General features: G+C 45.1%; 1 protein-coding gene across 1 annotated transcript in view; it reads right to left on the bottom strand.

The window, feature by feature from the left end:
* itga8 (integrin, alpha 8) overlaps window positions 1-26,529 on the bottom strand; it is a 38,064-nt gene extending 11,535 nt beyond the window's left edge. The window contains exons 1-19 of the mRNA XM_053433282.1: window positions 26,267-26,529; window positions 25,833-25,963; window positions 22,281-22,381; window positions 21,859-21,982; window positions 20,409-20,470; window positions 19,868-19,913; window positions 17,733-17,858; window positions 17,548-17,592; window positions 16,112-16,155; window positions 14,640-14,696; window positions 14,435-14,487; window positions 14,141-14,346; window positions 10,661-10,858; window positions 6,211-6,256; window positions 5,955-6,062; window positions 1,961-2,016; window positions 1,413-1,570; window positions 1,187-1,318; window positions 321-388 (exon numbers count right to left, since the gene is read on the bottom strand). Coding sequence (XP_053289257.1) covers window positions 321-388; window positions 1,187-1,318; window positions 1,413-1,570; window positions 1,961-2,016; window positions 5,955-6,062; window positions 6,211-6,256; window positions 10,661-10,858; window positions 14,141-14,346; window positions 14,435-14,487; window positions 14,640-14,696; window positions 16,112-16,155; window positions 17,548-17,592; window positions 17,733-17,858; window positions 19,868-19,913; window positions 20,409-20,470; window positions 21,859-21,982; window positions 22,281-22,381; window positions 25,833-25,963; window positions 26,267-26,460 — 1,955 coding nt within the window. The 5' untranslated portion in view covers window positions 26,461-26,529. The remainder of the gene's footprint in view (window positions 1-320; window positions 389-1,186; window positions 1,319-1,412; window positions 1,571-1,960; window positions 2,017-5,954; window positions 6,063-6,210; window positions 6,257-10,660; window positions 10,859-14,140; window positions 14,347-14,434; window positions 14,488-14,639; window positions 14,697-16,111; window positions 16,156-17,547; window positions 17,593-17,732; window positions 17,859-19,867; window positions 19,914-20,408; window positions 20,471-21,858; window positions 21,983-22,280; window positions 22,382-25,832; window positions 25,964-26,266) is intronic.
* Between the last annotated feature and the right edge of the window lie 215 nt (window positions 26,530-26,744).

Raw genomic sequence — 26,744 nt, 5'->3', positions numbered from 1 at the left:
ATCCCCCTTGACCCCAACAATAACCCCGACAATGTGCATGTGTCAGTCAGTCCACAGTGACAGGATGTTTGTGTTACGCTGCCATGGCGATGTCGTACAGCTGGAAACACTAGAGACGAGGCTAATGCACAAGCACATGGTGAATGGAACTATAACGTGAGCAGCCTCGGTGTAAACTCTGCTCATTGTGTGAAGGATAACAGACATTCTTTCTTCAGCGTGTGTGTGTGTGTGTGTGCATATGTGTCTGTGTTTGGCCATGTGAAGTGTCGGTTGTTTACAGGTTGAGGTCAGAGGGCGTGGCCGTGTGTCGGTCTTACATGCTGGCGGAGAGCTGCAGGTCGGGGATACAAATATTGTCGTCTCCGCAGTCCAGGAGAATGTAGGCCTGGCAGGAGAGAGGAAGAGGGGGCACGGGAGAGGGGGGTCATCATGAGGAAATGTTTAAGGTACCCTGGGTATCATCATGACAAATAGAAGAAAACGTAATTGGGATACACCAGGTCTCAGGTGATGTAAAAGCACAGACAAACACACACGTGTTAAGAGTTATGTAGTCCAGGTCTTGGGCAGCGAAATGAATCTGCCGCTGATGGGTTCGGGCTATTTGCTGCACCCCCCGACCAAATACACTGTGCCCAGATTCAGAATGAAGACAGGTTTGGTGTAATCTCCTTTATCTATAGGTACTCTAACTACCTGAATGTGTCATGTGTTTCAATTACAACACACGATGAAAGCCTGGACAACAAGTGATGAGTAATGTAGAATATGAAGCTTATTCTTGAAAACACGTTAAAAATTTGGTAAAGGCTAAATGTACCCATCTGGCAAAACAAACAAACACAAAGTTTTAAGTTGGTCAAAATGTTTTTGGTAGAGCAGGGGATTCCCGATTTTTTGTGTGTTTCATTGTAAAAGTCTGGAAAAGTAGTGAATGGATAAACCATCTTTGTACTGGGAAAAGTTGAGCATGAAAAAAACAAAGACGCAAGGCGGAGATTTAGTATTTTTTAAATATCTTGTCATTTATATGCAAAATCAAGAATTTGCCAAGTATACAACACACTTTATCCCTTCTAGAGCCCAGATAAAGACAAAAGGACAAACAAGAAGTTGATGTTGCAAGCACAGAATAGACTTTAACAGAAACATTTTTAGTTTACTTTATGTTATATATACTCACATGCTCTTGGAGGAAAGTGCTGCTGTAGTGGTTGAGGACAGGTGGGAGGTTCTGTCCCGGTGGGGGAGGAGCGAGGCTGTAGTTCAGAGCCAGTGAGATGGGAGTTAACTTGTCCCTGAACTCCTCATCCTCCTGTGAAGAGGAATGATAACAAATGAGTGACAGATCCCTCTTTGAAACACAAAACAAAATTCAAATCTCCTTCATTCGGGTGTGGTTTGCTCACTTTCAGGTAAATGGTGTAGCTCAGGCATGCACGTGGGCGGCTCCGACCCAGCGTTAGGATACCCGTGTGCTGAGGCTGCTGGGTGTCCAGGAAGAGAACTCGCTTTACTCCCCCTCTGCTGCCTTTCAACCAGTCCAGCTGCAGCTCCGCTCTCAGGTCTGGGCCGGAGAGGAAATGGTAAAGAGGTGGAGATGGATGGACAAGTGACAGAGTGAGTGAGAAACTCCGGCCAAGAGGCTGCTGCCTGCTGCAGGGCCATATATGTGATTTTCCACTGGTTATATAATAGAGAGCCATATAGGCATCATTACACAGTGAGAAAATGTAATTCACACCTCCACTTACTGGGTCCGTCCCCCCCTTCCCACCCTCCATCCTCTCTTTGTCCCCCCCTCTGATCGGTGCACCAGAGCAGGCGGACTCCGAGCAGGGACATCTAACGAGATGTCTGATGAAGCCGGTTCCGACAACTGTGACTGCACTGTCCCACACACTGAGCTCCCCCCCCCCCCCCCCCCCTCCCTCTCACCCTGTGCACAGCCACTTACCCACAGAGCTGGGGATCCCCACGCCGCTCACTGCTGCACACACATTCACCTTCAGACTGCAGGAAGAGGAAATTAGGAGGAAAGAACAACAAACAGAGGGAGAAGATTGAGAATGATGGCTATGTTGCATGATTAACACATTATTGAGACGTGCTTGCTGTCCCTATAGAAGACAAGAAGATGTATTTAATTCATCTTTACGGGGATTTCTCTACTGAGGTAGACTTACATTGTGTTGTGTTTATGAACAATTTCTGGATTTCATAGTATTCTTTATAATTTTTAGACTTTTGTAGCTTCATTGGAAAACATCCATTCTTCCATCCATTATCTGTATCGCTTATGGCAAATTGTGGTATACATTAATTTCTGTTTTCTTTTTATCGTATATATTTCTATACATAATCATCATGAGTTGTCAGTTGTCATTATATATCATAATAGAATTATGACCCCACCCTAAGCTCCAATGATTTCATTCTTTTATTAAGGTTTTGACTCTACTCGTCCCACATTACAAAATACCAAAGAAAAACCCCAGACTATAAAACTAACTAACTAAATAAACTACCCATAAGCAAGGCATTTCTTCCTTCCTGTGCTCCAGGGGACAGAGGGAAATAATGCCCAGGACCCAATGGACAATGGATCCATTAGACAGACATGGGAGACTGGGCAACATTTGTGCATTTCCTCTATTTATGTGTGTTTGCCTGGATGTATGCGTAAGTGTGTATGTGTTTGTGTGCTATCACCTCTTTAATCACGAACAGGAAAGCGACTTAATATCTACTAATCTGAGGAAGTTCACAGATTAGAGCCTCCTGCTTCGCCACCGACCACTCAGCAATATGAGGCACGAGGTAAATGACTTTGTTTGGTCACAGTTCACCGACCCTGACAACCAGATCGCAGATGTTGTGGATGCTGGTGTGTTTGTTAATCATTAGAAATTCCCATTAGATGACAACACTGGTGATGAGCTCTAAATGCGTGCGCTACAGATGTGAGCTCGTGTGTGTGTGATAAACTACAGGTTTCTTTTCTAATAGTTATTCCCCTAAGTCATTTTAACCTCTCCAGGTGGTTTCCTGTGTGTTTAATATGTGTTGCAATGAAGCATGTGCGCACGTTTTGTGTACTCGGACGGGCGTGACTCCAATAAGCACTATGCGTCGAACTTAAGTGTGTGTAGCACCTAAATTACCCCCATATTACTGACAACAGCTCGGGCCCTTTGCTTGCTCATTACTGTATGTAATTTCTCCCCCAAAATGCATCTGTGCTCCACCACCCTACGCACTTCTAGCCGACCCTCCCTGCAAATACGCACACACAGACGACCCCCCCCCCCCCACACACACACACACACTACGGGTCCGCTTAGTGAGTGGAATCTTTCAATTTAAGACCGGTCATTAAGGGACTGTCCCTCCCTTTGCACCACTCCTACATTCAAAGAGCATCTGATCTTTTAAAATGTAAAGTTTGTTTAAACCTGCAATAACAGTTTTTTTGTCAACTTGGGAGGGAGCTGGAGAACATGATCTTAACATATTATCACCTTAAGTTAAAGTAGTAGAAACAACCCTAACCCTAACCCAGATTAATGTAAGTCTAATATTTAGTCTCTTTAAGCACAGTTTTTGGTTTCTATTGACTCCTGAGGTTAATATCTGAGTCTTTAGCTCCTTAAGGCTTCACTATGTTCACCAGCACGCTATGTTTTCTGTTTCCTGGTGCAGAGCAGCATCGAAACCCTAAAGCTGTGAACCCAAAAACCAGCAGAGAGATAATTCAAAGCTGGTTTGAATTAATTGTTGGACCATGTGTGATCAATTCAACATACAAACCAGTAATTATCATTTGATCCATTGTAGAATACTATAAAAACACAGATTTTATTGCAGTTTTAAGAACACTTGCGGTTGTTCTGAAGGAATTTCCAGAATTTTTTAAACAGAATAAAAACTTTAACAACCACTGTCCTCAATCAATCCATTTTTTGAGTTTATTTCCTAAACTATTCTGCCAGAAATAACCAATATCATTTCACCTTCTGTAAAACCCAAGCAAAAAAACCCACATTAGTTTGTATCAACATATAAATGTTAAAAGTGATCTTATTTCCCATTGGCAGGGAGAGGATTTCTTGTTAAATTATAATTTGCTTGGATTATGGAAAAAAGAAGCAGAGTTCCACATCTGTAATAAAACTCTCTGTGCATCGAGCAGCTTTTCAAACAGATGGTGAGAATGTTTTTCTGGAGGATTGTGGAACTATACCCTCGGGATAGTGACCAGTATTGTTAGAAGACCTGGGTTTTTCAATGATGCTCAGATAATTATTTTTCATAAAACCCAATGTTTAACCCTGAGACTCGAATGTGACGGTAAGACTTGAGAGGCACAAACTGGGGCCACCTCCCATCATGCCTCTCTCCAGCTCTCACCGCAGGGAAACAACGGAAATGTCAAAAAGTCTTTACCCCTCGGAAACACAAGAGTCTCAGACATCTCTTAATTCTGAGAGCTGCTGTTTAACCCTCTGCAAGTGTGTGTGTGTGTGTGTGTGTGTGTGTGTGTGTCTGTGGTGTGCGTCTCCTACGTCCTATCTGATTCCATACCTCTAACCCAAACTTCATGGTGGTTTATTTAAATAAGCTTTAGTTTTGTTTTTACAGAATTCCACAGTTTAGTGCTCTTTCAATTTGACCAAAACCCTTTTCCCTTTTCGCTCTCCGCCAACACTCACACACTCCAGCACACACACACACACACACACACACACACCCACAGACGGCATGATGGCAACTAGCCGAGCACACTTAGCCCGTCCAAACAGTCCTGCAGCGGTTCCATGCACAATAAGTGAGAAGCAGCAAGAGGCTGTGGCGAAACAGCGGGAGACTTCAGACGCGCTCCCCTCGACTAAACCCACCCCCAGGCTGTTCAAAGCCACGGGAACAATAATGTAATCAAAATAGAATTATGCAGTTTCAAATTAATTGCAGGGTCCCATAAATCTGAATTTCCAGGTTTTATGAGAGGGATTTCTCAGTTATTGCATTAGACGCAAAGACAAACAGACCTCGGGCCGATGGCAGACATCTAGAACACAGAGGTGATTTGTCACGTTTGCCAGATTGTGAAAGTCTATACATTATACTACACTAAGTTATAAACACTCTCACACACACACACGATACACACAATTTACTTTTAGCAGAATATGTACACCAAGTCTTAACTCTCAATCAGACCTTTCAATTTGTGAGGAGAAATGTCTGTAATCTGTAACATCTAGTACTAAGACTGGACCACGCAAACATAGAGGTACACGAAGAGAGTTATACACACAAAAAAAATATCAGTTTCCATTTGTAGCGAGATGTTCGTTGATCCCACAATGCATTGCCAGACGGAAGTGGCGGATCAACACACAGCTGGAAAAAGTTACGTCAAATTGTCGACTGTGGTGAAGAGCTAGAGGAACAGTTTAATATAAAGATATTGTGAAAGCATTTCGCTTTAATTGAGAGTGGTGTTCTTAAGTCAGCTTGAGTCAGGAAGTAGGATACGTTCATTTCTCATTCTATCAGGTCTGGGAAATGGAAAATCTCTCTTCAGACCAGACCATTAAAGCAACACTGAAACATTTTTAGAAATAATATAAACAGGCTAAGTTAACAACTGTCACACACTACAGATGGGTAGATAACAGTGTCCAATCACAGGGATGCGTTTCCAACACTCAAATCTAAAATTAGGTAAAAACTATATATTTAGATGCACTGACTAAAAGTGCCCTTTTCTAATGTAGTGTTTACATTTTTTGTCTGTTCCAACTTGGAAAGCCAATATCTGTTAATATTATGAGAAAGCCATGTCATATTGGTTTGGTTTACACAAATGAGAGGTTTAAAGTTTTCCACTGATAATGTGAAGAGCACTGTTTATTATCATTATATTTATATAAGTGTGCTCCTCTTACCAGGTGACCATGATGTCTGTCTGAGGCAGGTGACACTGTCGGTCGTCAGGGTTCAGGATCCTGGGGGTCAGGGTCAGTGCAGCTTCCACAGACACTACAGCTCGAGATCTAGACACACACGCACACACAACAATCTTGAGTGCAAGAATTTGGGAGTGTCTGATGGAATTTCACGCAAAAAAAGAATCACAAATGTCAAAACACATGTCTGCAGATTGAGACGCACTTCAAAAAGAGACACCATGTTCTCTCTTACCTGTACACCGAGACCTCGCTTGCGCCAAACGCCCCCACGATCAGATCTGTGAAGAGAGAGAGAGAGAGAGAGCAGAAGAGGGAGAGAGAGAGGGCGAGCACAAGAGGGAGAGAGAAGAGGGAGACAGAGTGAGGGGAGAGCTGAGAAATGGAGAGCTTCAAAGAATGCACCAGATGGGACTGATTTCAAGGTCTCCAGAAATCTCCATCAAACACAGACTTCTCACATTTGATACACACGCACGTGCACTTACACATAGATCCTCATACACACACTGTGATATAGCATTAACCTTCTGATAACATCATGCTTTTTTCCCCCACACATGACCTGGTTCAGACTAAATTCATTAACAAATGAACTAACTAATTCACAAATTTGTGCATTTGTGAGTTCATCATGCATGTGTGTGTGTGTGTGGGTATGTGCGTGTGCGTGTGTGTGTGTTTGTTCATACTGGGGGATGTGTGCTGCGAGACATGGACCCCACGTTGCATTCCAGTGCCATTAAAATATTTAACGTCACTCTAATCACATTTGGCAAAACAACAACAATTCCGAGCAGCCCGCGTTGCAACAGTCATCTCCTAATCGTAAGCAGCTACACATCTCCCCTATATACCGATTTTTATTTGTTTTCATGGCTTTTGTGATCGACACTGACTTTTAATTGGCTCTCAGAGTTTAAAATAGAGCCGGCCTTTTAATGGCTGCGGTCAGGCGACACATACCAATGAAAGCCACATGCACACATACCCACACACACATGCAATATATGAACACACATGCTGATTAAAACAATGTGAAACTGACGAGAGGCACTTAATGGATAAAAGCCACCACTGGCAGATGAAGGAAAACCAAGTTGGCAGATCCAGAGGAAGACTGATCAACCCCGTGCTGCTCAGCGGGACACGACCTCTGATTATTTTCATAAATGAATCTGTTATTTATTTAAAACAATTAACTGAGTGTGTGTCAATCTTTTATTTAGTTATATAATGACATTAAAAATGACTTATAAGGAGTAGGAGCAAGGGAGTGTTTGGCACTTTTCTTTAAGTTCATCAGCTCATTTGTTATCGGATGATCATTTGAGCACCAGGAACAGCTATGTAGGAAATGTTGTGGTAACCAGCTTCAGAGACCTGCGCGCTAAGCTTGTGGAAATGTTCTCTCGCAGACTGAGCTTGTCATTTGCTGTGTCTCTCCTCCTCTGCATATGCAAGAAGAAAGGGACTAATTGAATCTGAGAGAGAGGCACATCTGTTTCTGCCTTTGGCTGCAGTCAGAGTCCCCCTGAAACCACAACATTAAACATTTAGGCCCTGGTCCCTCTTCCCCTGGGGTGTGCCGTGTCGCTGCGTTGAGTGTGTGTGGCTCTGTGTGTATGTCCTGTCTGGAAAGTCCTGCGATGAGAAAGGGTTTTTTGTTGGGCAGCCGGAGAGGTACGTTAAAGGGGAGGAGAGGGTGAGAAGGAGGAGATTAGGAAATAATAGAAAGAAAAGGAGGGCAGAGGATTGCAGATCTTGGCCTTCAAACGGCAATCTGTTAAAGCCATCAGAGGCAAGGTATACTCTCAGCAGAGGGAGAGAGAGAGACAGAGAGGGACCTCCTCGCTCCCAGGCCGAATTCCTCCGTTCATCCAGATATTGGAGTTGTGTAACCTGGAAATCTAACTCCCCTCCTGCCACAACTCTGAAAGGCTGTTCAATACAGGGGTTGTCTCTCTGCTTATTATCCCGACTCTCGTGTTTGCTCTCAAAACTACTGCATGACACGAGACTGATTTGATGATAGGGCACCTTTGGGGTTAGACGTGTGTTTGTGTGTGTGTGTGTGTGTGTGTGTGTGTGTGTGTGTGTATGTGTGTGTGTGTGTGTGTGTGTGTGTGTGTCCATGTGCTCGTGGCTGCGCTGAGGGCTAAATCAAATAACAGCCCACTTTCCTTTCCTTGTCAATCCCATTTCCTTACACACAGGAAAGCTTGACTGCCCCTGTTGATGTGAGGCTGCGTGCGTGTGTGTGTGTGCATGGAGGCACAATGAACCGATCCCCTTCACACAAACGGACTGACAAACCAGCTTGTGCACACTCCACTCACTGATGCAGGTATAGTGTCGGTAACTAAGCTGCTTTAGCCGGTGGTGTGTCCCAGCCTGTGAAAACACAACCTCCATCCAGAGTTTAGACAGACTGTCAAGCTGTCACTGGCTGCCGGCCTTGACTGCCTGTTTGGCTGCAGGCGAAAGGTCTTGCTGATGAAAGGCCAAAGGTCAATGGCACTCAGAGGAAAAAGAGGTGCTTATAGGAGAGGAAAGGAGCTTTACTTAATTTTTGAATGCATGTCTGGGATTATTAGAAGGATATTCAATAGCCTGTCAGCGATTATACATACATTTCAATCACTCAGATTACATTACAGTAATGAAAAGTATAGTTTTCACACTGCAGACGAGGGGAATAGCCCGTTGAAATTAGTGGAAGATTTACTTTGGATGGCTTGATAAGGAAGATTTTGTTTAAAGGCACACTTGGTTTATATAACTCATGATGAGGGAACAAGAAACTGTTCTCCTTTTCCTTACTTTAGATGAAAACACGCTTGAACTATTTTTACGCAGCCCGGTAACACATTTTACGCCTACTTACCAACCAAATGACCTCCCACCACCACACACATCCAAATCCCTGACCCTGACACGTCTCTGTGTCTGTAACTCTCTCAGCAGGCTGCTGTGATTGACAGGTAAAACATTGTCAGTTTTGACCCTTGACCCCTGGGTTGAACCTAAAATGCACCCTGAGGCAATCTGATCCCCTAACACCACGCACAAACCCTAACCCTAACTCCAGCCGCTTTGTGGCCCCCACTGCATCAGCTAGAAACAGCTGTGCCTCCAAAGATGCCTGCTTCATTTAGGTTAATTCGAATTTAATTCTGAGTGTGGGTTCTGTAACGCCTAGCTTTCAAAGTGCAAGTTATAAAAAGAACAAATACATGACCTAATCTCTGGAGGAAACTAATTAAAGCTAAAAGCAGTGGCTAATCATCACCTTTCTCTCTCCTGATGCTCCTGCAGTGGACTAATGACATTGAGCGTGGATGGGAGCTTATTGCAGCTCGAGCAGGTCTCTCCCCGACGCCTGTGAACTCCTCTCATAATGCTGATCAAACATCGCTGGCTCCTTTGAACAGTGTGACTTTACTACCCCGCTAACGACACGCCATGTGTGTACGTGTCTCACTTCCGCCAGCCAGCTCTCTAATGACAGACGACACGAGCACACACACACACATTTGTGAGTGTGTGTGTGTGTGTTTACATGGTGTGTGTGTGTGTGTGTGTGTGTTGGCTCAGACCTCAACCACCCGTGAGTTTCTACCTCACTTCCTCCTCCCAAAGGGACACGACCAGCCGAAGTTTCAACCTGCAAACCCCTGATGTGTATTTACTATAATGTTTCTAAATTCAGGATCTCTGCAGTGGGTCTGGCTTTGACCTGCAGCCTGGCACATGCTCAACACACACTCCGCGTCCGCCAGTGAAACTGATCACAAGCCGCACATGTGAGCCTGCGTGTGTTCCGTGTGTGTGTGCGTTTCCCTTGATATCCTGTTTGTGGAATGAAGAAATCTGTTATTATAGCAAAATGAAAAGGAAAGGGGGTTGACTGAGTGGAGGCAAAAAAAAGAGGGAAAAAGGTAAAACTAAACAAATTCTCCTTTTCAGCCTAATCTGTGGAAGCACAAAGCCAAAGTAATGTTGAGAACAGAAAGGCTCTAAATTAGGGGGGAAATAAGGACGTAAAACATTGGGTTTTACAAACCTGCTTAGCTTCAAATGACCTCTTTCTTCTGGACTCAAAACTTCTGTATACAAACAACTTCCCACTCACATAAAATCCTCTCTTACTCAGGTCTCTTACGATCGGAGTGCGTTTTCCAATACATTTCATGAAGTCTGAAGGTGGAAGAGTCTGGCAAAGTAAGAACTGTAGGTAGCACATAAAGAAGTGCATGTAATTTGATTGAATAATGCTTTGATTGTGCACACTATTGGCTGCGGCTTGAACTGTCTGGCAGACTGAACGTGTGGCTGATGTATTATCATACTTTTCTTTCTCTCCATCCTATGTTTTCTCTCCTTCTTGAGTTTTGAAAATCCCCAAAGTATGCAGTTCACTGGCTCTCATCCCTATACCCCCTTCCTCCGGCTGATGACTTTACCAGAGCTGAGGAGGAAAGCAATATGGGAGAACATGGGGACGGTAGTGGAGTAGTGCTCGCATTGAGGGAACGATGAAATTTGGAGGTCAAGAATGAAGGCGAAGGGAGGTTGTAATGGGAGGAGGTGGAAGGAAAGTGGAGAAGCGAAGGAATGTAAAAAGGAATTTTGATTATAACGCAGGGAGTGGAGGGGAGAAGACGCTGAGTGTGCGTATTTACCAGGGTACTGATTGTTGTCCAGGTCTTGGCCTCCTCTCACGGTGAATCCAAATCCCGACAAGCTGCCACTTGGGGTCCAGGCTGCTCTTAGCTCTTGGCTCAGCACCAAGCCTTGCGTGGATGCTTCTCTGTTACCGTTGAAGATCAATACTCTGCCTCCACGGTCCTCGCCTCCGAATGGACAGCCCACTGCCACGTCTGTGGGATGACACGCATGTTTTAGACATCAGTAGGGTTAAGGCCCCTCCGAGACAGAAGCGAAGGAAAACAGGCAGGTAGCAGGAAAAAGCTTGAACTTGCTTTACCGGCAGTGGAGACCATGGCCTCTTAACAACTTTTCTTAATATCATTGATGTTACTAACAGTTTTATCTTGACTCCTCTTTTGAAATCCGGGCAATGTTTAGGTCATTTTGTGTGTTTTGGTCTGTATGAGAAACATTTGATTGTATGAAGCCCTGAAGAAAGGGTGCTGCACTCAAGAAAGTTTCTTGTGCACATGCAATACTTTCTGGTGCAAACACGGAAGTTTATGGTGCGCACGCAATACTTTTTCTGGTACAATGGACAATTTTTTTGGTGCATACCAGAAAGTATTGCATGTGCACACCAGATATCTGCACAGCAGGCAGTTAGACGTGTGGGCAAGGACTGTCTAGAAAGTGCCACACAGAAAGTCTCCCTCTGGTGAGATTACAACCCTCATTTTAGAAAAACATATTCAGGCATAATTCCGAAGATTTGTTAACTCCAATAACTCCAAACTTGTTGAGTGTAGGGTCACAAAAATCAATACACACATAAATGGTCTCCTACTGGTCAGACTAAAAAAATTTCTTTGAAAAAATAGGCCTTGGCATCATTTGGTGACCCTACAATCCGCAAGGGTGGAGTTATTGATTACTAATAATAATCACAAGAGCCTCAAAATTATACTGAATCCGAAACTTTAACCTTTTTTTGTTGCAATGTCCCATTAGGGGCTCTGTATGATTTAACCTTAGCTAATGGGCACAGGGTTAATTAAAGAACAGGAGGCAGTATTTTTTTTACTTTGAGAAGAGTGAAGCTGCTTCTATGGAGCCCCTGAAGTCACCCTAAAGATATTTTGTTATTTTGTGCGCACAATCCTGTTTTTCTATGAGCAACAAGAACATTTTATTGTTTGACATTCCCAGGTGAATTAAAACTTGAGTACTCCACGCTACGGTACAAATCTGGTGGCTGTGGGCATTTGAGTGATTAACATCTTCTTAAAACAAATATCTTGCGCCCACAAGATAATAACCTAGTGCGCACAACATAAAAATCCTCATCTTTTGGGACTTCAGGGGCTCTGTATGTTTCCCCCTGATTCAAGTTGTTATTATTAAGCGGAGCTAATCATACCCAGACAGATGTAATGAACTAAAGCATGGCAAAAAAAGAAAGTCTTGTTAGAGGAATACCGTTCTTGTATCTATTCTGTAAGTGCGAATCTACAAGTAGCAGCTAGTAAGCTTAGCTAAGTCAAAGATTAACAAAAAAGTAAACTATTGAAGCCACCGTGCTCTTTACAAATGTAAAATCTCCCTAAAGAAATTACAGTGAGTGTAAAAATAATGTCTTTATATTTTTATGTTATAGGGTTGATTGAGACGAACTTTCTTCTCTGAGAAATAGGCTACAGGATAGTAGAAATGTGAACTAGCAACCTTTAAAAGGTGTCTTGATCAGAACCCTGCTCATATCTTACCAAGACTTCCAGTTTCTTTGCTAAGCTATACGCCAACCAGCATGTAGCCCCTGTATAATACCTGTAAGGACCTGTCCTGGTCTAAAAAGGTCACAGACTCACTATGCAACCAGTTTGGAGTATTTAGCCTTTAACCTCTAAATGTCCAATGCAGACTGTAACTGTCCAAACACCTCTAGACATCCTGTTTGTCTCCGGACCCCCTCTCTCTCTCAGCCTAAACAACTGGTTCCACATGAAGCAGATTGTGGGGTAGAAAGGGTAAATGCAACCATGTGTGTATGCAAGTGTAAGAGCCTGTGAGTGCATGTGTCTGTATGCCTATGCGTGGGTATGTATACAAAACTGAATAGCAGTGTAAAAAAAACAACTTACTAAGAGAAAAAAAAAAAAGTCCTCAAATAATGTGAAAGTCACTAACAGGCATTGCTCAACAACATCCCACACAAAGCAGACATCCACAGGAAAAACAGCCTGTGGAACACCCACTATGAAAACTGGGACCAGCTAGGAGACTGTGACTCGCTGGGAAAACTGGGCCAGTGATGCTGACAGTGTGTTGGTTCATAACAAATTTAAAGCAAGGCCACATTCCGAAAAAGATGAGATAAAATGAGAGGTTTTCATCAGCTTCCACTCGACGTCACCATGATGATGAGAGGAAACGGGTACGGTTCTGCTTTGTACTGGGAGATCTCGGACATTGAGTGATGAGGTCACTGCGATCGGAAGATGAAGAGGATCCATGTGGTCACAGGAAGTAAAGGGATCTGTCGGTGATTACACAGACACACACACGATGGCGCAGGTACACTTGAAGACACGAGTTTGACATTAGCGAAATGAAGCTGCTGAAAACCGTGATCAAGATGTTTCCGTGGCGACTCGACGTATGTAATGCAGATTAATGAAAACATGCACGGGATAGGGAGAAGTTTTCTCTGTGCACGTCACTGCAGCTGGCAGAGGTGCTCTATCCCCTCTAGGGTCACATCAACACCCCTCAGACACTGTCACATCCTGACCCACAGCCTCATGTGGTTTACGTTTTTGGATAGAGAAAGCTTGAGTATGGATCCAGTGGTTATTGACCCGATGGTTAAAGGGTTTAAAAGGATGGGACACACATTAACACATGCTGTCCATAAATACATAAAGCATAAATCAGTGGGATACATGCTAGGGCCAGATGTGCATCCATCCATTCATTCATTTTTATGGCTTAGTTCGACACAGGGCATTCGGACTGGGGGCTGCATGGTTCGTTCTGTGTATGCACAAGTGTGCGTGCGTGCATGCGTGTCTTTGTCCAATCAATATGAGAATAAAACAAACACATTGAAGAGGAATGAACTCTGGGCAGCCGGACAAAAACTCCCAGATGATTTTATCTCAGGGCACATCTGGTGAGTTAAAAATAACCCCAACACACACACACACACACACGCTTAAACACACATGGCCTTAACCCTGACCATCGCAGGAGGAAACAAGTTCACTCAGACAACTTTTCTTCGCCACACTTCCTGATTGGCTGAAAAGCTTGAAGGTTTCTCAAGCCCCTGCATCTGACAGGATTTCCTCTGCCCAGAGACAAAACACAGAGATACATTTGTCCGCCAACATGTTTACCTGAACCCCCCCCCCCCCCCCAAGAATATATCAAAGGATTTCCTCCTCTTCCTCGTCTCTCTCACATCGCTTATTTGTATTTCTTCAATGAATTTCATCAGGTCCTCAACCTACCATTGTACCCATCTTGGTTGATGTCTCCCAGGGGTGCTATAGCCGTGCCAAAGCGTCCGAAGGTGTGCATGCCGGTGAGGGCGACGGGCTTGGTGAAGGTGAGCGGTGCCGTCTGCAGGTACAGGTAAACCCTGCCCACCTCCCTGGGTTTGCTCTCCATCTCTCTCTCCATGTAGAGGGGCGCCCCGACCAGCACGTCGTCCAGCCTGGGGGACACGAAGAATAGTTTCGACCCTCAGGGAGAGACAAAGCAAATGCATGCGTCCGGAGTGACAAGTTGGTTTTTCTACTCACCCATCTCCATTCAGGTCGGTGACAGCCACCGAGTAGCCGAAGTACGAGGCCATCTGAGAGACAGAGAAGAAGTTTGTACTTTAAATCATGAATCTAATGCTGTTAAATGAAAACCCAATCAGTGAGTGCCCATCGTATACTAATTGATATGAGGCCCTGCAATGTGACTGACTGACAGTGATGAGCTGGGTGTAGCTGCTCCTACCTGTTCCCCTGTGAAGTTCAGGATGAAGGTCAGATTGGTGGAGTTGATCATTACCACCTAAAACCAGCAAATAAGTTGTTAAACACAGTGTGGAACAAGCACAAGGGTTTGTATTTGAATCACACCAGGGGTAAACATGGCCAAGCAGTCTGACAAACAGGCTCATGAAGAATGCAGAAATAAAAAAAGTCAGAAACCGCATTAAAAAAAAAGAAGCTTTTATTCAACTGAATTCCCTCTCTTTTTTCCCCCACCCTCCCCCACCACCATCCTCTTTGTGCCTTTACCATTTCCCCCCTCATCTTTCTCTCCTTCCCCCCATCATAGCCCGGGTCGTGGGGAAAGACGGGGGGGGGGGAGGCTGAGAATTCCTTCATAAGACCTAAAATAACAACCACATGGAGACGGCCGGGGGGCTACACGTACACACTCACATGCTCAAACGCACACACACACACACACACACACACACGCAGAGGGATACGCTTTGACCCAATCACAGATGTCTCAGAGACACACTAAACGGGGATAGACTTACGAACACAGACAGATGATGATGTGTAAACACAAATATTGAATCACTAGCTTGGACGTTAACTTTCCTGCACTTCCGAGTTGTCAAATTGGTCCCAGAAGAAACCAGATGAGGGCTGACAGCCTCCCCACTGCCTCTAATGAGGCCTGTACCTGCATCCCTCCTAACACCAGTCTGACGCTGCGCCACAGGCCCCGATCTCTCCATGACAGTCACAGAGCACTGCATGTACAGGAAGGAGCAGTCGTGCACCAGCTACGGTCAGACCAGACATAAAACACACTCTGATGTAGTGCGGTGAGGCCTGCGGTTGCACTGCAGGTTAGTGTTAGGGGTCATGTGTGTGTGGAGAAGGGTTAGTGGGGTTAGGTGGGGTCACTCCCCTCCACATGAAGCGGAAGCTGTGTGTCATTAGGGGGGATTGACACAGTCTGCCCCGGGGACAAATTCCCATAAGACAACTATTGACACACTGCAGTATATGCATAGAGGCACATACAGTATTTGTTAAATCCATGTTGATTCATGTTTGTGTTCCATACTGTCCAGTACTGAGCAGCTGTCATCCTGGGAAAGATTGACTTCTCTTAGTCTCCCAGTAGACTCTTCAGTCTATCTGCCCTGGAAGCCTCAGTCTCTAATATCTCCTGCACTTATTATTGTATGTCCCACATTATGCAGACATTTACACATAACATGCCCTAATAAGATGCACAGCCATTACTATCCTGCAGAACAAGCTTCACGAGATCCTGGTGACTGTGAAGGCCACCACACATGATTTACGTCATTTTCCTACTAATCACATCACTCACTGACCATTTGTGCACTGTAAAGCCATGTGTGCGTTTGTTTTGTTTAAACTCAGAGCAATGCTGTTGCTGCTGAAATGTCTCTTTCTGCCTTTTGTCAAATCCGCCCGCCTGCAGCTACTCACATATCCAAAGTTCTGTGCTCCTCTCGGGACTCCGGCTATCAGCTCTGGAAAACATGCAAACAAAGACAGACATATTTAAATTAGCATGTGCACATGTGTGAGAAGGACTTACAGAGGAAGAACAGGCTCGACGGAGGTTTGACAAAGGCCTAAACCCTCGAACCCCCTACCAAGCCCGACCCCCATTCCCCGTCAGAACATCTGAGTGTGACTGAGATCGCACTGAGAGCTCTCAACTCTACTTGTGTATTGATTGATGAGTGCGGTGCTGAAGACTTATAGGGACGATCTGAGGGTCCCACCCAGCGAGAGAAGACAGAGTCCCCCCTTCCTGCCCTCCGGCTCCAGCCGACAGGCCCAACCGCCAACCTATAAAACCCGCAGTTCCCAGCTCCATCTTCACTACCAGCTCCCAGATACAACCAGTTCCCCTGTCTGAAGATTGGTCGGGGAACACGACCACAACGAGTTTCGTACCACAACACAACACATCACATCAACCGGCATGTGTAACCTCTTAAGGCTCACTTTAAGACTCCCTGACATGTGTTGTGCCGGAGGGGGTTCAGGGGACTTAGCGGGGTTGGTATGGGGGTATGTAAACGTAATGTTGTCCCGTAAAGATCCCACTAAATGGTGATTAACAAAGAGGCTCCGATAGACAGGAAATTGTGAATGGGAAGGTGAAGTGGTGCGGGGGGAGAGGGGGTCCTGAGAAATGAGCGTGTGTTGACTCAGTGTTTGAAGAAAATGATGCGGCTTAACTGTGGTTGATTTTTTTTCCTCGTTTGTATCTTCTGTAACAAAAGAGCTGTGCGTGTTTTCTTGTGCGTTTCTTTACAGGGCTGACAAACTGACGGCATGGGAAAGAACTTCAGCAGCACCTGAAGCTGAAGATATGAATAAAGCCAAACTCGGATTGTATGAGAGGAGATCAGGGAAAACAAACTCATCTGTAAATGTTCGAGAAATACAATGAAAAAGATTAATTCAAAGGCGTTTTTTTTCTCTTATGAATTTATAGTGTCTCTTTCCACCAAATATTTCAACCCTAGAAGTCGCTCTGGACCTTCTCTAGACCTGACGACGTCTGGTGAGTCTGCCTCTAATCATTCTAATCAGTCGTACAGAGGACAGGAAATCCCTTTATCAGTGGTTCCTGTAGTCCAGTCCCCTCAGGGTCACGACCTAGCCATGCAGAGACAGTTCCCATTACTGCTCCTGAGCTCAGTCCCAGACACTGTCACCCAGCTGTCCGCTCCCTATCGCTCAGCCCATCACAGCGTCCAGTGCTGTTCCCCAGCATCCAGCTGTGGGGCGCGGAGACTACAAGCATGCAGGGTTTCAGACGGCGTTGCAGGGCGGCTGCAAGTCGTCGCGAAGGATTCCTTTGGTGGTGCATGTGGTTAGTTATAATGAATTGTCGGCTTTCTCACCTTGTTCAGAGTCTCCCGTAAACTCCCCCACCGCCACAGAGTAACCTAGAGAGAGAGAGAGAGCAGTTGCACATGAACGCATACGGGTGAAATTAACTGTGTGATGTCATGTTTCCTAGTCTAATTTAAGATGCATGAGTTCATGTGTGTGTGTGTGTGTGTGTGTGCATGTTAAGGCGTGTTACCGAGGTAGCTGTCATCATGTGTGTCCTCAGCCGCTCGAGTGTATTTCTCTCCTGGAACCTTTCTCAGGATTGCCTTCAAAGAGTAACCATTCAGGATCTCAGCTATCCCTGCTGTCATCACCTGACCTGCAGGCACACACACACACACACACACACACACACACACACACACACACACACACACACACACATACACACACACATACACACACAGAAAGATAGAGATAAATAAACACCCAGGGTGAGAGAGACACATGTGTCTCATGGACAGTGGTTTCAGCTTGGACCCCTTGATGGGAGCACTGCTGCCCTCCGCTATAGAAACCTGCTGGAGCTGGACCGTTCCCTCTACATGAAAGATGCTCGCAGCTAACGACACATCGCAGTCCTACCCGAGGAAAAGTAAAACATTGGCGGAGGGAAAGCTGGGAAAATATGTTCCTAAAAGAAAAAAGAAAAAACTCTAGGAAATGCCTGTCCTCTGCACGGAAAAGACTCTTAAATTATAGGTGCCCTCACACAAACAACAGTCTTCCTTTACTGTTGAACAAGAGGTCAAACAAACAAATGATTTTTTTATCTATAGCCGACCTCAACCTTCCATAAATCCTCCTTAATGTGTGTGTGTGTGTGTGTGTGTGCACTGACGTTGGGAAACTGTGCCCTCTTAACCCTCCCTCCAGCTCCACTCCCACACTCACACTGAGCCATGAGCTCCCCTCCCAGCATAACATATCAGCTCATTATAAAACTCCAATCTGATTAATGAGACACCGTGTTACAAACTGTTAACATGGAGGCATAAGTCACTGACGCTAATTTGAAGTCTCCCTTTACACCCAGAGATAAGAAGATTGTATATAAAAGATCTATTTTTAATGATAGCTCAGGCTGAAGGCTGAAGATAATCGTGGTGTATTAGAGGCCATAAAAAAAATCCAGGCTGAGTGCTCTTATAAACATCGAGAGGAAGTGTTTTAACTGGAGGCAGCCAGCCCTGCCACGCTGAGGGCACAGAGCGAGGGAGCCGTCCATTAGGCCGTCTGTCGAGTGCGGTCTTGTAAGCCGGGACGTTCATTATTCAACCGTACGCAGCAGCGACTCGGATGACAAACAATAGAGCTCCATCATTAAAATAGGGCTTTTGAAATAATCGCCAATGAGCCAATTTCCCCCGATGTCTTTCTCATATTTCTTTCTGACCTCCGTGTAAACAGAAATCCTGCCTTAATCTTTCCATGGGGAGGAAATTAAGTGCTGCGGAGTGATAGAAGTGGGGTTACGGAGCGTGGGGGGAGTGAAACTGATCAATTACTGTCTCCCCGCTCCTCACAAACCGCTTCAGGACTGAGATACGGTAAATAAAGACGAGAGGAGAGCAGGGAATACACTCCTGCTCACACCTGGAGCTGGGGGAGTAGCGTTACCCTTCAGCAGCTGAACTCTGACACACTCTGGCTGTGTCTACAACTATTAAGACACTTCATCCCTCTGCTTAGACTGGCTGACCCCAGCGCTGCTTTTATCAAGCAGAGGATCCATCTTTCTCCCTCTCCTGCTCTCCGACACACTCCCTCGTCTCTTCTCATCTTTCTCTCTCTCCCCACCTCAACATGTTTCTATCATCTCCTTAACGATCCTCCATCGCTCCCGCTGCCCCCGCCACTCCACCCCCAAAAAAACGTCTCTCTGTACTTCTCTGCCTCGTCCTCGCTCCTTGGATTTTTTTTTATTTACCAGGGCCCTCTGTGCTTTATCAAGGGGCAAAGGGGCAGGTCCTCCACACTCCATTACCCCCTGATCAGCTCATTACAGAGCCCAAACACCCACTTCCTGTTACACTGTTACAGAAAGAAGCATGGAAGAGCGAGGAAGGGGGGACTAACAGAAGAGAGAAAGAGACACATTTCTTTCCACCTTGTAAGACTGTAATGAAACTTCAAACCTGGCACAGATTTCCATGTGCATTTGTGTGTGTGTTCGTGTGTGTGTGTGTGTGTGTGTGTGTGTGTATGTGGGCTGTCCTGACTGTTAAACTCATCTGCATTCTCTTCTCTCATTTGAACACAGTCCCATCTATGATATCACTGAGGCTAGAGACTAAACACAGGTTCACACTCTGCTGGTGCAGTTACCTTGCCAGTAAAAGCTTCCAGGTCCTCCTACCACCAGCTTTCCATCCTGGAATAAAAACAATTACTTGGGGTTAGTCATGTAATAGACATTTGCAGAGGGGGGGTATATATAACATGTGTAGCTGTGCATGTGTGTGTGTGTGTGCGTGTGTGTGTGTGTGTGTAGGAGAGAGCACATATAAATCCTGCTGTCATGCCTGTTGACGTCCTGCTGAGAATGACAGCTTCCTGTATAGAGGGTATAGGGCTGGACCGTGAAACATAGGTCAGGGTTCACATTGACTATACACTGAAAGAATGCATAAGCATGTGTGTTTTGTCTATTGTGTTCAGAGGCGATGGGTCACATCAGGAGTGGAGGGCTCCTCTAGGGACAGACGGGCTCTCATCTTCCCCTTGGCCATAAATCTCCGGAGGGAGTCTGGTGTTTTCAAGAGACCTCTCTGCATGCACTCCTGAGACAGGACAAGAACTGGGGTGTGTGTGTGTGTGGGGGGGGGGGGGGGGGGGGGGGGTGATAATGTATGATCGCATTCTTTACCTTGGTGAAATCCACACTGAAGCCAGCCTGGCAGAACCCCTGGCCCTCTGGGTCTGGATCGCCTGAAAACCACAGAGTGAAACAAGTCACTAGAACCAGCATCCCAATTGTAATGGCACCAGTTTTATTGAGTAAAGCGCTGATCCAGCATCATGCTTTAACATAGAGAAATTAAGAAAAACTTATGACAGTTTGTGCTTCTGTTTGAATAACTGCATCTAACTGTGCATGAACAAAAAAAACGCATGCACTTAATGAATTTGCTCTTCAATTCAGAGGCACCCTGAGGTGAAGTTTAATGATGCGTTACTACACACGCGCGTGTATAAACAGAGCGTGAGTTATAGCAGGAGTCTTAGTGGTCGTAGATTAGGTTTAAGATGAAGCAAAAAAAAGCTCCCGGAGACAGAAAGTTCAGACTCAGGCACGTGATAGAGACATAATTCCCCCCCTGAGAACAATAGCATTTCAACGTGATTAACCATGATTCGTCATCAGTGTAAGAAGCATAAAACTACAGACGTTAACCAGCCACTACAGGGATCGTGAATGTGAACGTGGGTGGATGTGAGTGGGATCCGTGAGGGATTTTCATGCAAAGCCGATGATGGAGTCAACGATAAGGGCAGCGTTTTGATCTGCTGTTTACGAAGTGCCACCCGATAGCCTCTATTGCCCCTTATCATTAAGAGGAAGTGGGAGAGAAAGAAAGAAAAATGGAGATAAAAGCATGATGGTGGGGGCAAGGCAGGGGAATCCCACCCGTTCCATTTATAGAAGCAATGACAGAAAGAAGGGGAAGCAGGGATAAAGAGATAAGCTGTCAGAGAAATAGATTATAGTCCGGTTTCAGTGGCAACTTTAAAAATCGTCTAACAGAATAATACATTGTTGAGGCCAATGAAAAACATACTCTGTTCATATTTCAGTTTATCCTGAATAATCTGGCTACTGTCAGGAAAGACATGTAGCAGTGCTCACAACAAAAACACAAAACAAAAAAACGTTCACGTCAAACGTTTTCGAAATGGAGGCCGAAATCTGAGCGACAGACATTTCAAATTCAGGACAATAAATCCAAAACTATTTATAACTGAATACTACCAGAAATTTTAGGGTGAACTGACACATTAAACCTGAGGCACATTACTTTTTATAGACTGACATAAAAATCAATGTAGTGTGCTCAGGCTTTATGTCCTATTATGACATACTACACTGGTGGAGGATACTGTATCGTAGGAAATGGTCTGTTAAGGCAATAGCTTTAAAAATGTTTTAAAACTACAGTTAATTTGAGAAAGAGAGAGAGAGAGAGAGAGAGAGAGAGGGAGAGAGAGAGAGAGAGAGAGAGAAGAGAAAGAGAAAGAGAGAAGAGAAAGAAAGGGGTGATGGAAAGCAGTAAAAGAAAGGTGTAGGCAGTCGGAGACGGGGCTGCACAGTGACTCACTGGTCCTGCACGGAGAGTACTCTGCGTAGGCGCTGAAGTTCTGGACGGCCACATAGCAAGTCCCCACAGGTTCCTTCTCCCCACTCAGCTTCACTGTGCGCCAGTGGTAGAGCGGAGCACAGGCCTAGACAACAAATAATACTCTTTAAGAAAAATTCACATCAGTGGCCAATAAGCTAGAATGGCACCAAGTGGAGGGCAGAGCTCCACCAAGGCCCCACAGTCCCCTTTGAAACTAGATCCAGTGTTTTGTTGTCACATTTTGTTCAGATCAATTATTTATTCGCACCATCCCTCCAGGAAATATCACAGACATCAGTTGGTTTATTTTTGCGTACTCCCGCAAATAATCAATAACAAATGCTAACGAAAACACATGCTCCTTGGCAGCGGGAAAAAGTTTTTAAACTATCACCACTCACCACCACTTTTCCTTTGTGCGTCCTGACAGATGCTCCAAACCACTGGTGTGACTTGAATTCCACAGGCTCCCTGGTGCCATTCACCTTCATCATTCTGTTATCTGGACAGAGGGACAGAGGCAAAGACAGAGAGAGAGAGAGGTAGAAAAGACAGAAAAAGAGAGAAGGGGACAGAGGCAGAGAAAGAGAGAAAAGGAGACAGAGACAGTAACAGAGACAGAAGAACAGGCGGAGGCAGAGAAGAAGTTAAAGAAAGCAACAGGAAAAGAGAAAGAAAAAGAGACAGAGACAGTTAGGGAAAAAGAGACAGACAAAAAGACAGAGAAAAGAAAACAAGGCAGAAAAGAAGATAGAGACAGTAACAGAGACAGAGAGGACACAGACAGAGACAGAGAGAGACAGAGAGGGGGGGAAGTAGCAAAGACATAAAACATTGAGTATAAAAGGGACTTTTCAGAGTGTTGCCAGAAAGCAGCTGATATTAACCATGGTAATGTGGATCCAGGCCTTTAACTGAGACTGTGTGGATGGAAAACATTTGTCCCTGAAGCAAGAACAAACAGACACATCTTTAACGCGACTATAACAAACATCAAAACACCATTTGCCCCCCCCCCCCCCCCCCCCCCGGAAACAGACATTTGTCAGGATACTGATGGGTTTTCCGTCAAAGTCTTTCTCATAAAACGTAGCAACACTTAAGACACAGACACAGACACACACACACACACACACACACACACATGAATCCCCAATAAAGTGTCAGATTTGGTGAGAGTAGAGTGAGAGTGTGTGGGAGTGTTTGTGTGGGTGCATGTGTGTCCTTGCTCTATTGTAGATATGTTCCAGTGTTATTAAAGACCAGCTGTGGGTCTTTAGGGCCATGCAGACCCTCCTCATTAAACACCTTTCCTTTTCTTTTAGACGTATTTAGCCTTGCTCTATTACCTCTGCCTCCCTCTGTTTGTCTGTTTGTTGGTGTGTATGTCCATTTATTTGTTTGTAAGCAAGATTTCACTGAAAACAACTGAACTGATTTTCACGAAGGCCGATTGGCTCAGGAATAAACCCGTCACATTTTGATGCAGATCTGGATTAAAGATTTTCTTTTTACATCGTGAGATAGTGTTTTCAACATTTTTACAGTTTTCCAAGAGAATAATTCATAGATTTTGAGGATATTTCAGGGACTGATAAGTATGAGTGTGTGAAATTTGGTGCAGTTTGTCTGATTTTAAGGGGAGTGTTGAGCCTTGGCAGGGGTGAGAGCTCTCCTGAGGGACAGTTAGTCCTTTTCTTTCTTTAATGTTATTAGACAACTTTATGATTTAGATGAGTTTGTATAAGTTTCTATTTGTAGAATCCGTAGTTTTATCTATTGAAAACTCTCAAATGAAATATTTCTCTCTATCATTATCGCAAAAATGAGGCTAGAGATTAAAAGATACAAATAACTTTTTATAATCTAAGCAGGGGTAGAATGTGTGTAGAATCCTCTAAAACACACAGCAAACCCCAGTTTAGATGTGTTTAACTGAGCATTAACTTCAACGTGTGGCTTCCATGTGTGGACGTATGGAGCAGTGTGATTGTGACCACGCTTGGAAAACAGGACGTGTGCTAGATCAACATATTTCTGTTCAATTAGAGATTATTAATAGTGCTTTTTTGGGCTCTAAAATCGAATGACTCACGTTTAAAGTTGAAAGATTAAGATTAGATACATTTATACGAGTAAAACGTACAGACACACACACACACACACACACACACAAACGCACACACACACAATAGAGCAATAAGGTATTCTGCACTCCCAGGTTTCTCCACTCTAGTTATAGACATGGAATTTATCACTAATCTGTCACACTATCACCACATCAGCCCCCATCCTGGACCCCACCCCCAACACTGCACTGGCATGACGGAAAACATCTGCCTAACATCACTGAAGCTGTGCACTCGCACACACACTCAGGTACACACACATAATCAGACACACGTGAAACCGAGATACAGATATTAACCAGTACAGTGCACCAGATGTTCACCACCAGGACGAACACTTCACTGTGCCTGAATGTGTGTGTGTGTGTGTGTGTGTGTGTGTGTGTGTGTGTGTGTGTGTTTGTGCGTGTGTCGGTCTGATTGTACCTGTAATAAAAAAGTCTGCCGTAACTCTAGAAATATCCGCCATGGCCACTGTCATCAATAACCTTGAGCCTTCCCCCCCATTCCAGAGGTACAGACAAACACGTGCACTGTAACTGCACATACATCTACTCCTCTATGTTTATTCTTCTTTCCTAAAAGCCTCACATTTCCCCCCGTAAAGCACCTCACACTACGACTCTTTGTTAAATATAACTTTCCCCTCGTCTTCACGGAGCCTTGCTTTCAGCTCAGAACCCTGACGTCAGCCGACCGGCTTATCAGCTGCTTCATTCAGGTACCAGTGGTTCATAGATTCATCAGCTGATCTGCGAGCTGCTGACAAGCAGCTTCCGATTCGTGGTCATAAATATGTGTGTAGAGCACAAACAGTCCTCGGCTGATATCCTCGTATCATGTTTCAAAAGCTGCTGAAGCTTTCTCCTCATGCATTAAGATGCTGTTAACCTCGAAAACAATCTAATATTCACGTTACGGCCTTTTCCCCCTCAGACAGCAGAGCAGCTGCCACCAAGGCTCTGCAATAAAAAGGTAAAGTCTGCCCCTAACTCTATTTCTGAGAGACAAACATGATTCTATCGTTAGAAAAAGAGAGAGATGGATAGAGAGGGATAAACTGATGGAGAACAAGGGGCCGCGGGAGGTGAGGGTGTGTGTGTGTGGGGGGGGGGGGGGGGTACATTTTCAAGATCTAATAAAAAGCAGACCTCACCCAATCCCCTTTCTTCCGAAGGGGACTAAATTCCCATGTGCATACAGTTTAGCCCCCCCCCCCTTTTATTTTTTCACTTGTTCTCTCTCTACCTCTCTCTCTCTCACTACCTCTTGCGCACACACACACATACACACACACACACACACACACTGATGGAACAGTGACCATCAGGAACATTAAGGTGCAGAAACAAAGTCTGATTGGACAGTGGGCCTTGATGATAATATATTGTAAACCACATGATGTAGACCTGCACAAGCAAACTCCCGCCAGCCACCTTTTTTCTGTTGGACCAAGTTGATGAGGCCCATATGTCTTATCTCTCTCTTTCTTGCCAACTCATTTACACACACACACACACACACACACACACACACACACACACACACACACACACACACACACACACACACACACACACACACAACATGACACATGCACGTATCAAACACACAAGTTACGAAACTCCACCAGTTCCAAATAGTAACATGTGGGGCCACCTCTGGGAAACAAAAACTCATTGAATTGAATTGAATGTATTCCCTGAACTGCTCATTTTGAGAAACACAATGATATTGGTGGTGGCCTGCGCCTCACTGTCACCGGTCAGATATTCCTTTCCATGTTTTAGAGTAACAAATCTTAAAAGTTTTCAGGGAACTCACTGGAACTGTCAAACGGAATCTGCCGGCAGCTGTCAGGCAGTCCAGGCCAGGGGCAGTAGTAGACAGCTCCAGCCTCCACGATGCCAGGCTGGGAGGTGTTCGCCTTAGGGGCCCCCACCAACACATTGATCCTGGTGGGGAGGGGGAATGAAAAAACTAAGGTTAAATACAGGCAGGCGAGTGTATAAAATATATGCAAACATGTGTGCACCATTTATAAATCTCAGTTTCCTCTCTGGCTCATTGTGTGTGGAGCAGTAATCTGATAATCCATCCTTCTTCTGTCCTGCTCCAGGCTGACATACAAGCTGCAAACTTGAGGAAGCTTAATTTATTTCCATCTAAATTAAACTGCACTAGTCGAGCCTCCCTATAGTTTATAACAGAGGTGCAGAATTATTTTCAGAGCCCCAATAAGACCTCCATCCACTCACTTGTTGCTGTCGGCGGAGTCTTGGTAGAAGTCCACTGAGTAACCGAAATAACTTCCATCGGGTCCCCTGTAAACCGTGGGATGCTCTGCGTGAAGGTTAAACCCCCAGACTGCGTCCCGCGCGGGCCAGAGCACCAACAGCAACCCGAGAACTACCATCCCAGCGGAGGAGCCAAAGTCCCGTGCGCGCTCCATCCTCGAAGAACAAATTGCGCACGATTCACCCCCCGAAATGAGAGGGAAACGTGAGGGAGAGAGGAAGGCTGAGAGAGCTTTCCTCGGTGCAGGTGAGGTGATGGAGCTTTGTCCCCGGGTTAAAGTCCCACAGCGGCGGTCTGACACTGGATCAGTGCGCTCTGCTGCGCTCTCTCCAAAAACTGCCTCCTGACATCCTTAAACCACCGGGTCCGCGCACAGCCCGGGCTCCAAGACTGCTCAGCCGCGCCCCCGCCCTCTGCACAAAACCTTACCCCCTACAC

The sequence above is a fragment of the Pleuronectes platessa genome, chromosome 10, assembly GCF_947347685.1.
Source record: "Pleuronectes platessa chromosome 10, fPlePla1.1, whole genome shotgun sequence".
NCBI lineage: Eukaryota > Metazoa > Chordata > Actinopteri > Pleuronectiformes > Pleuronectidae > Pleuronectes > Pleuronectes platessa.
This window is presented reverse-complemented; position numbering and strand designations above follow the sequence as displayed.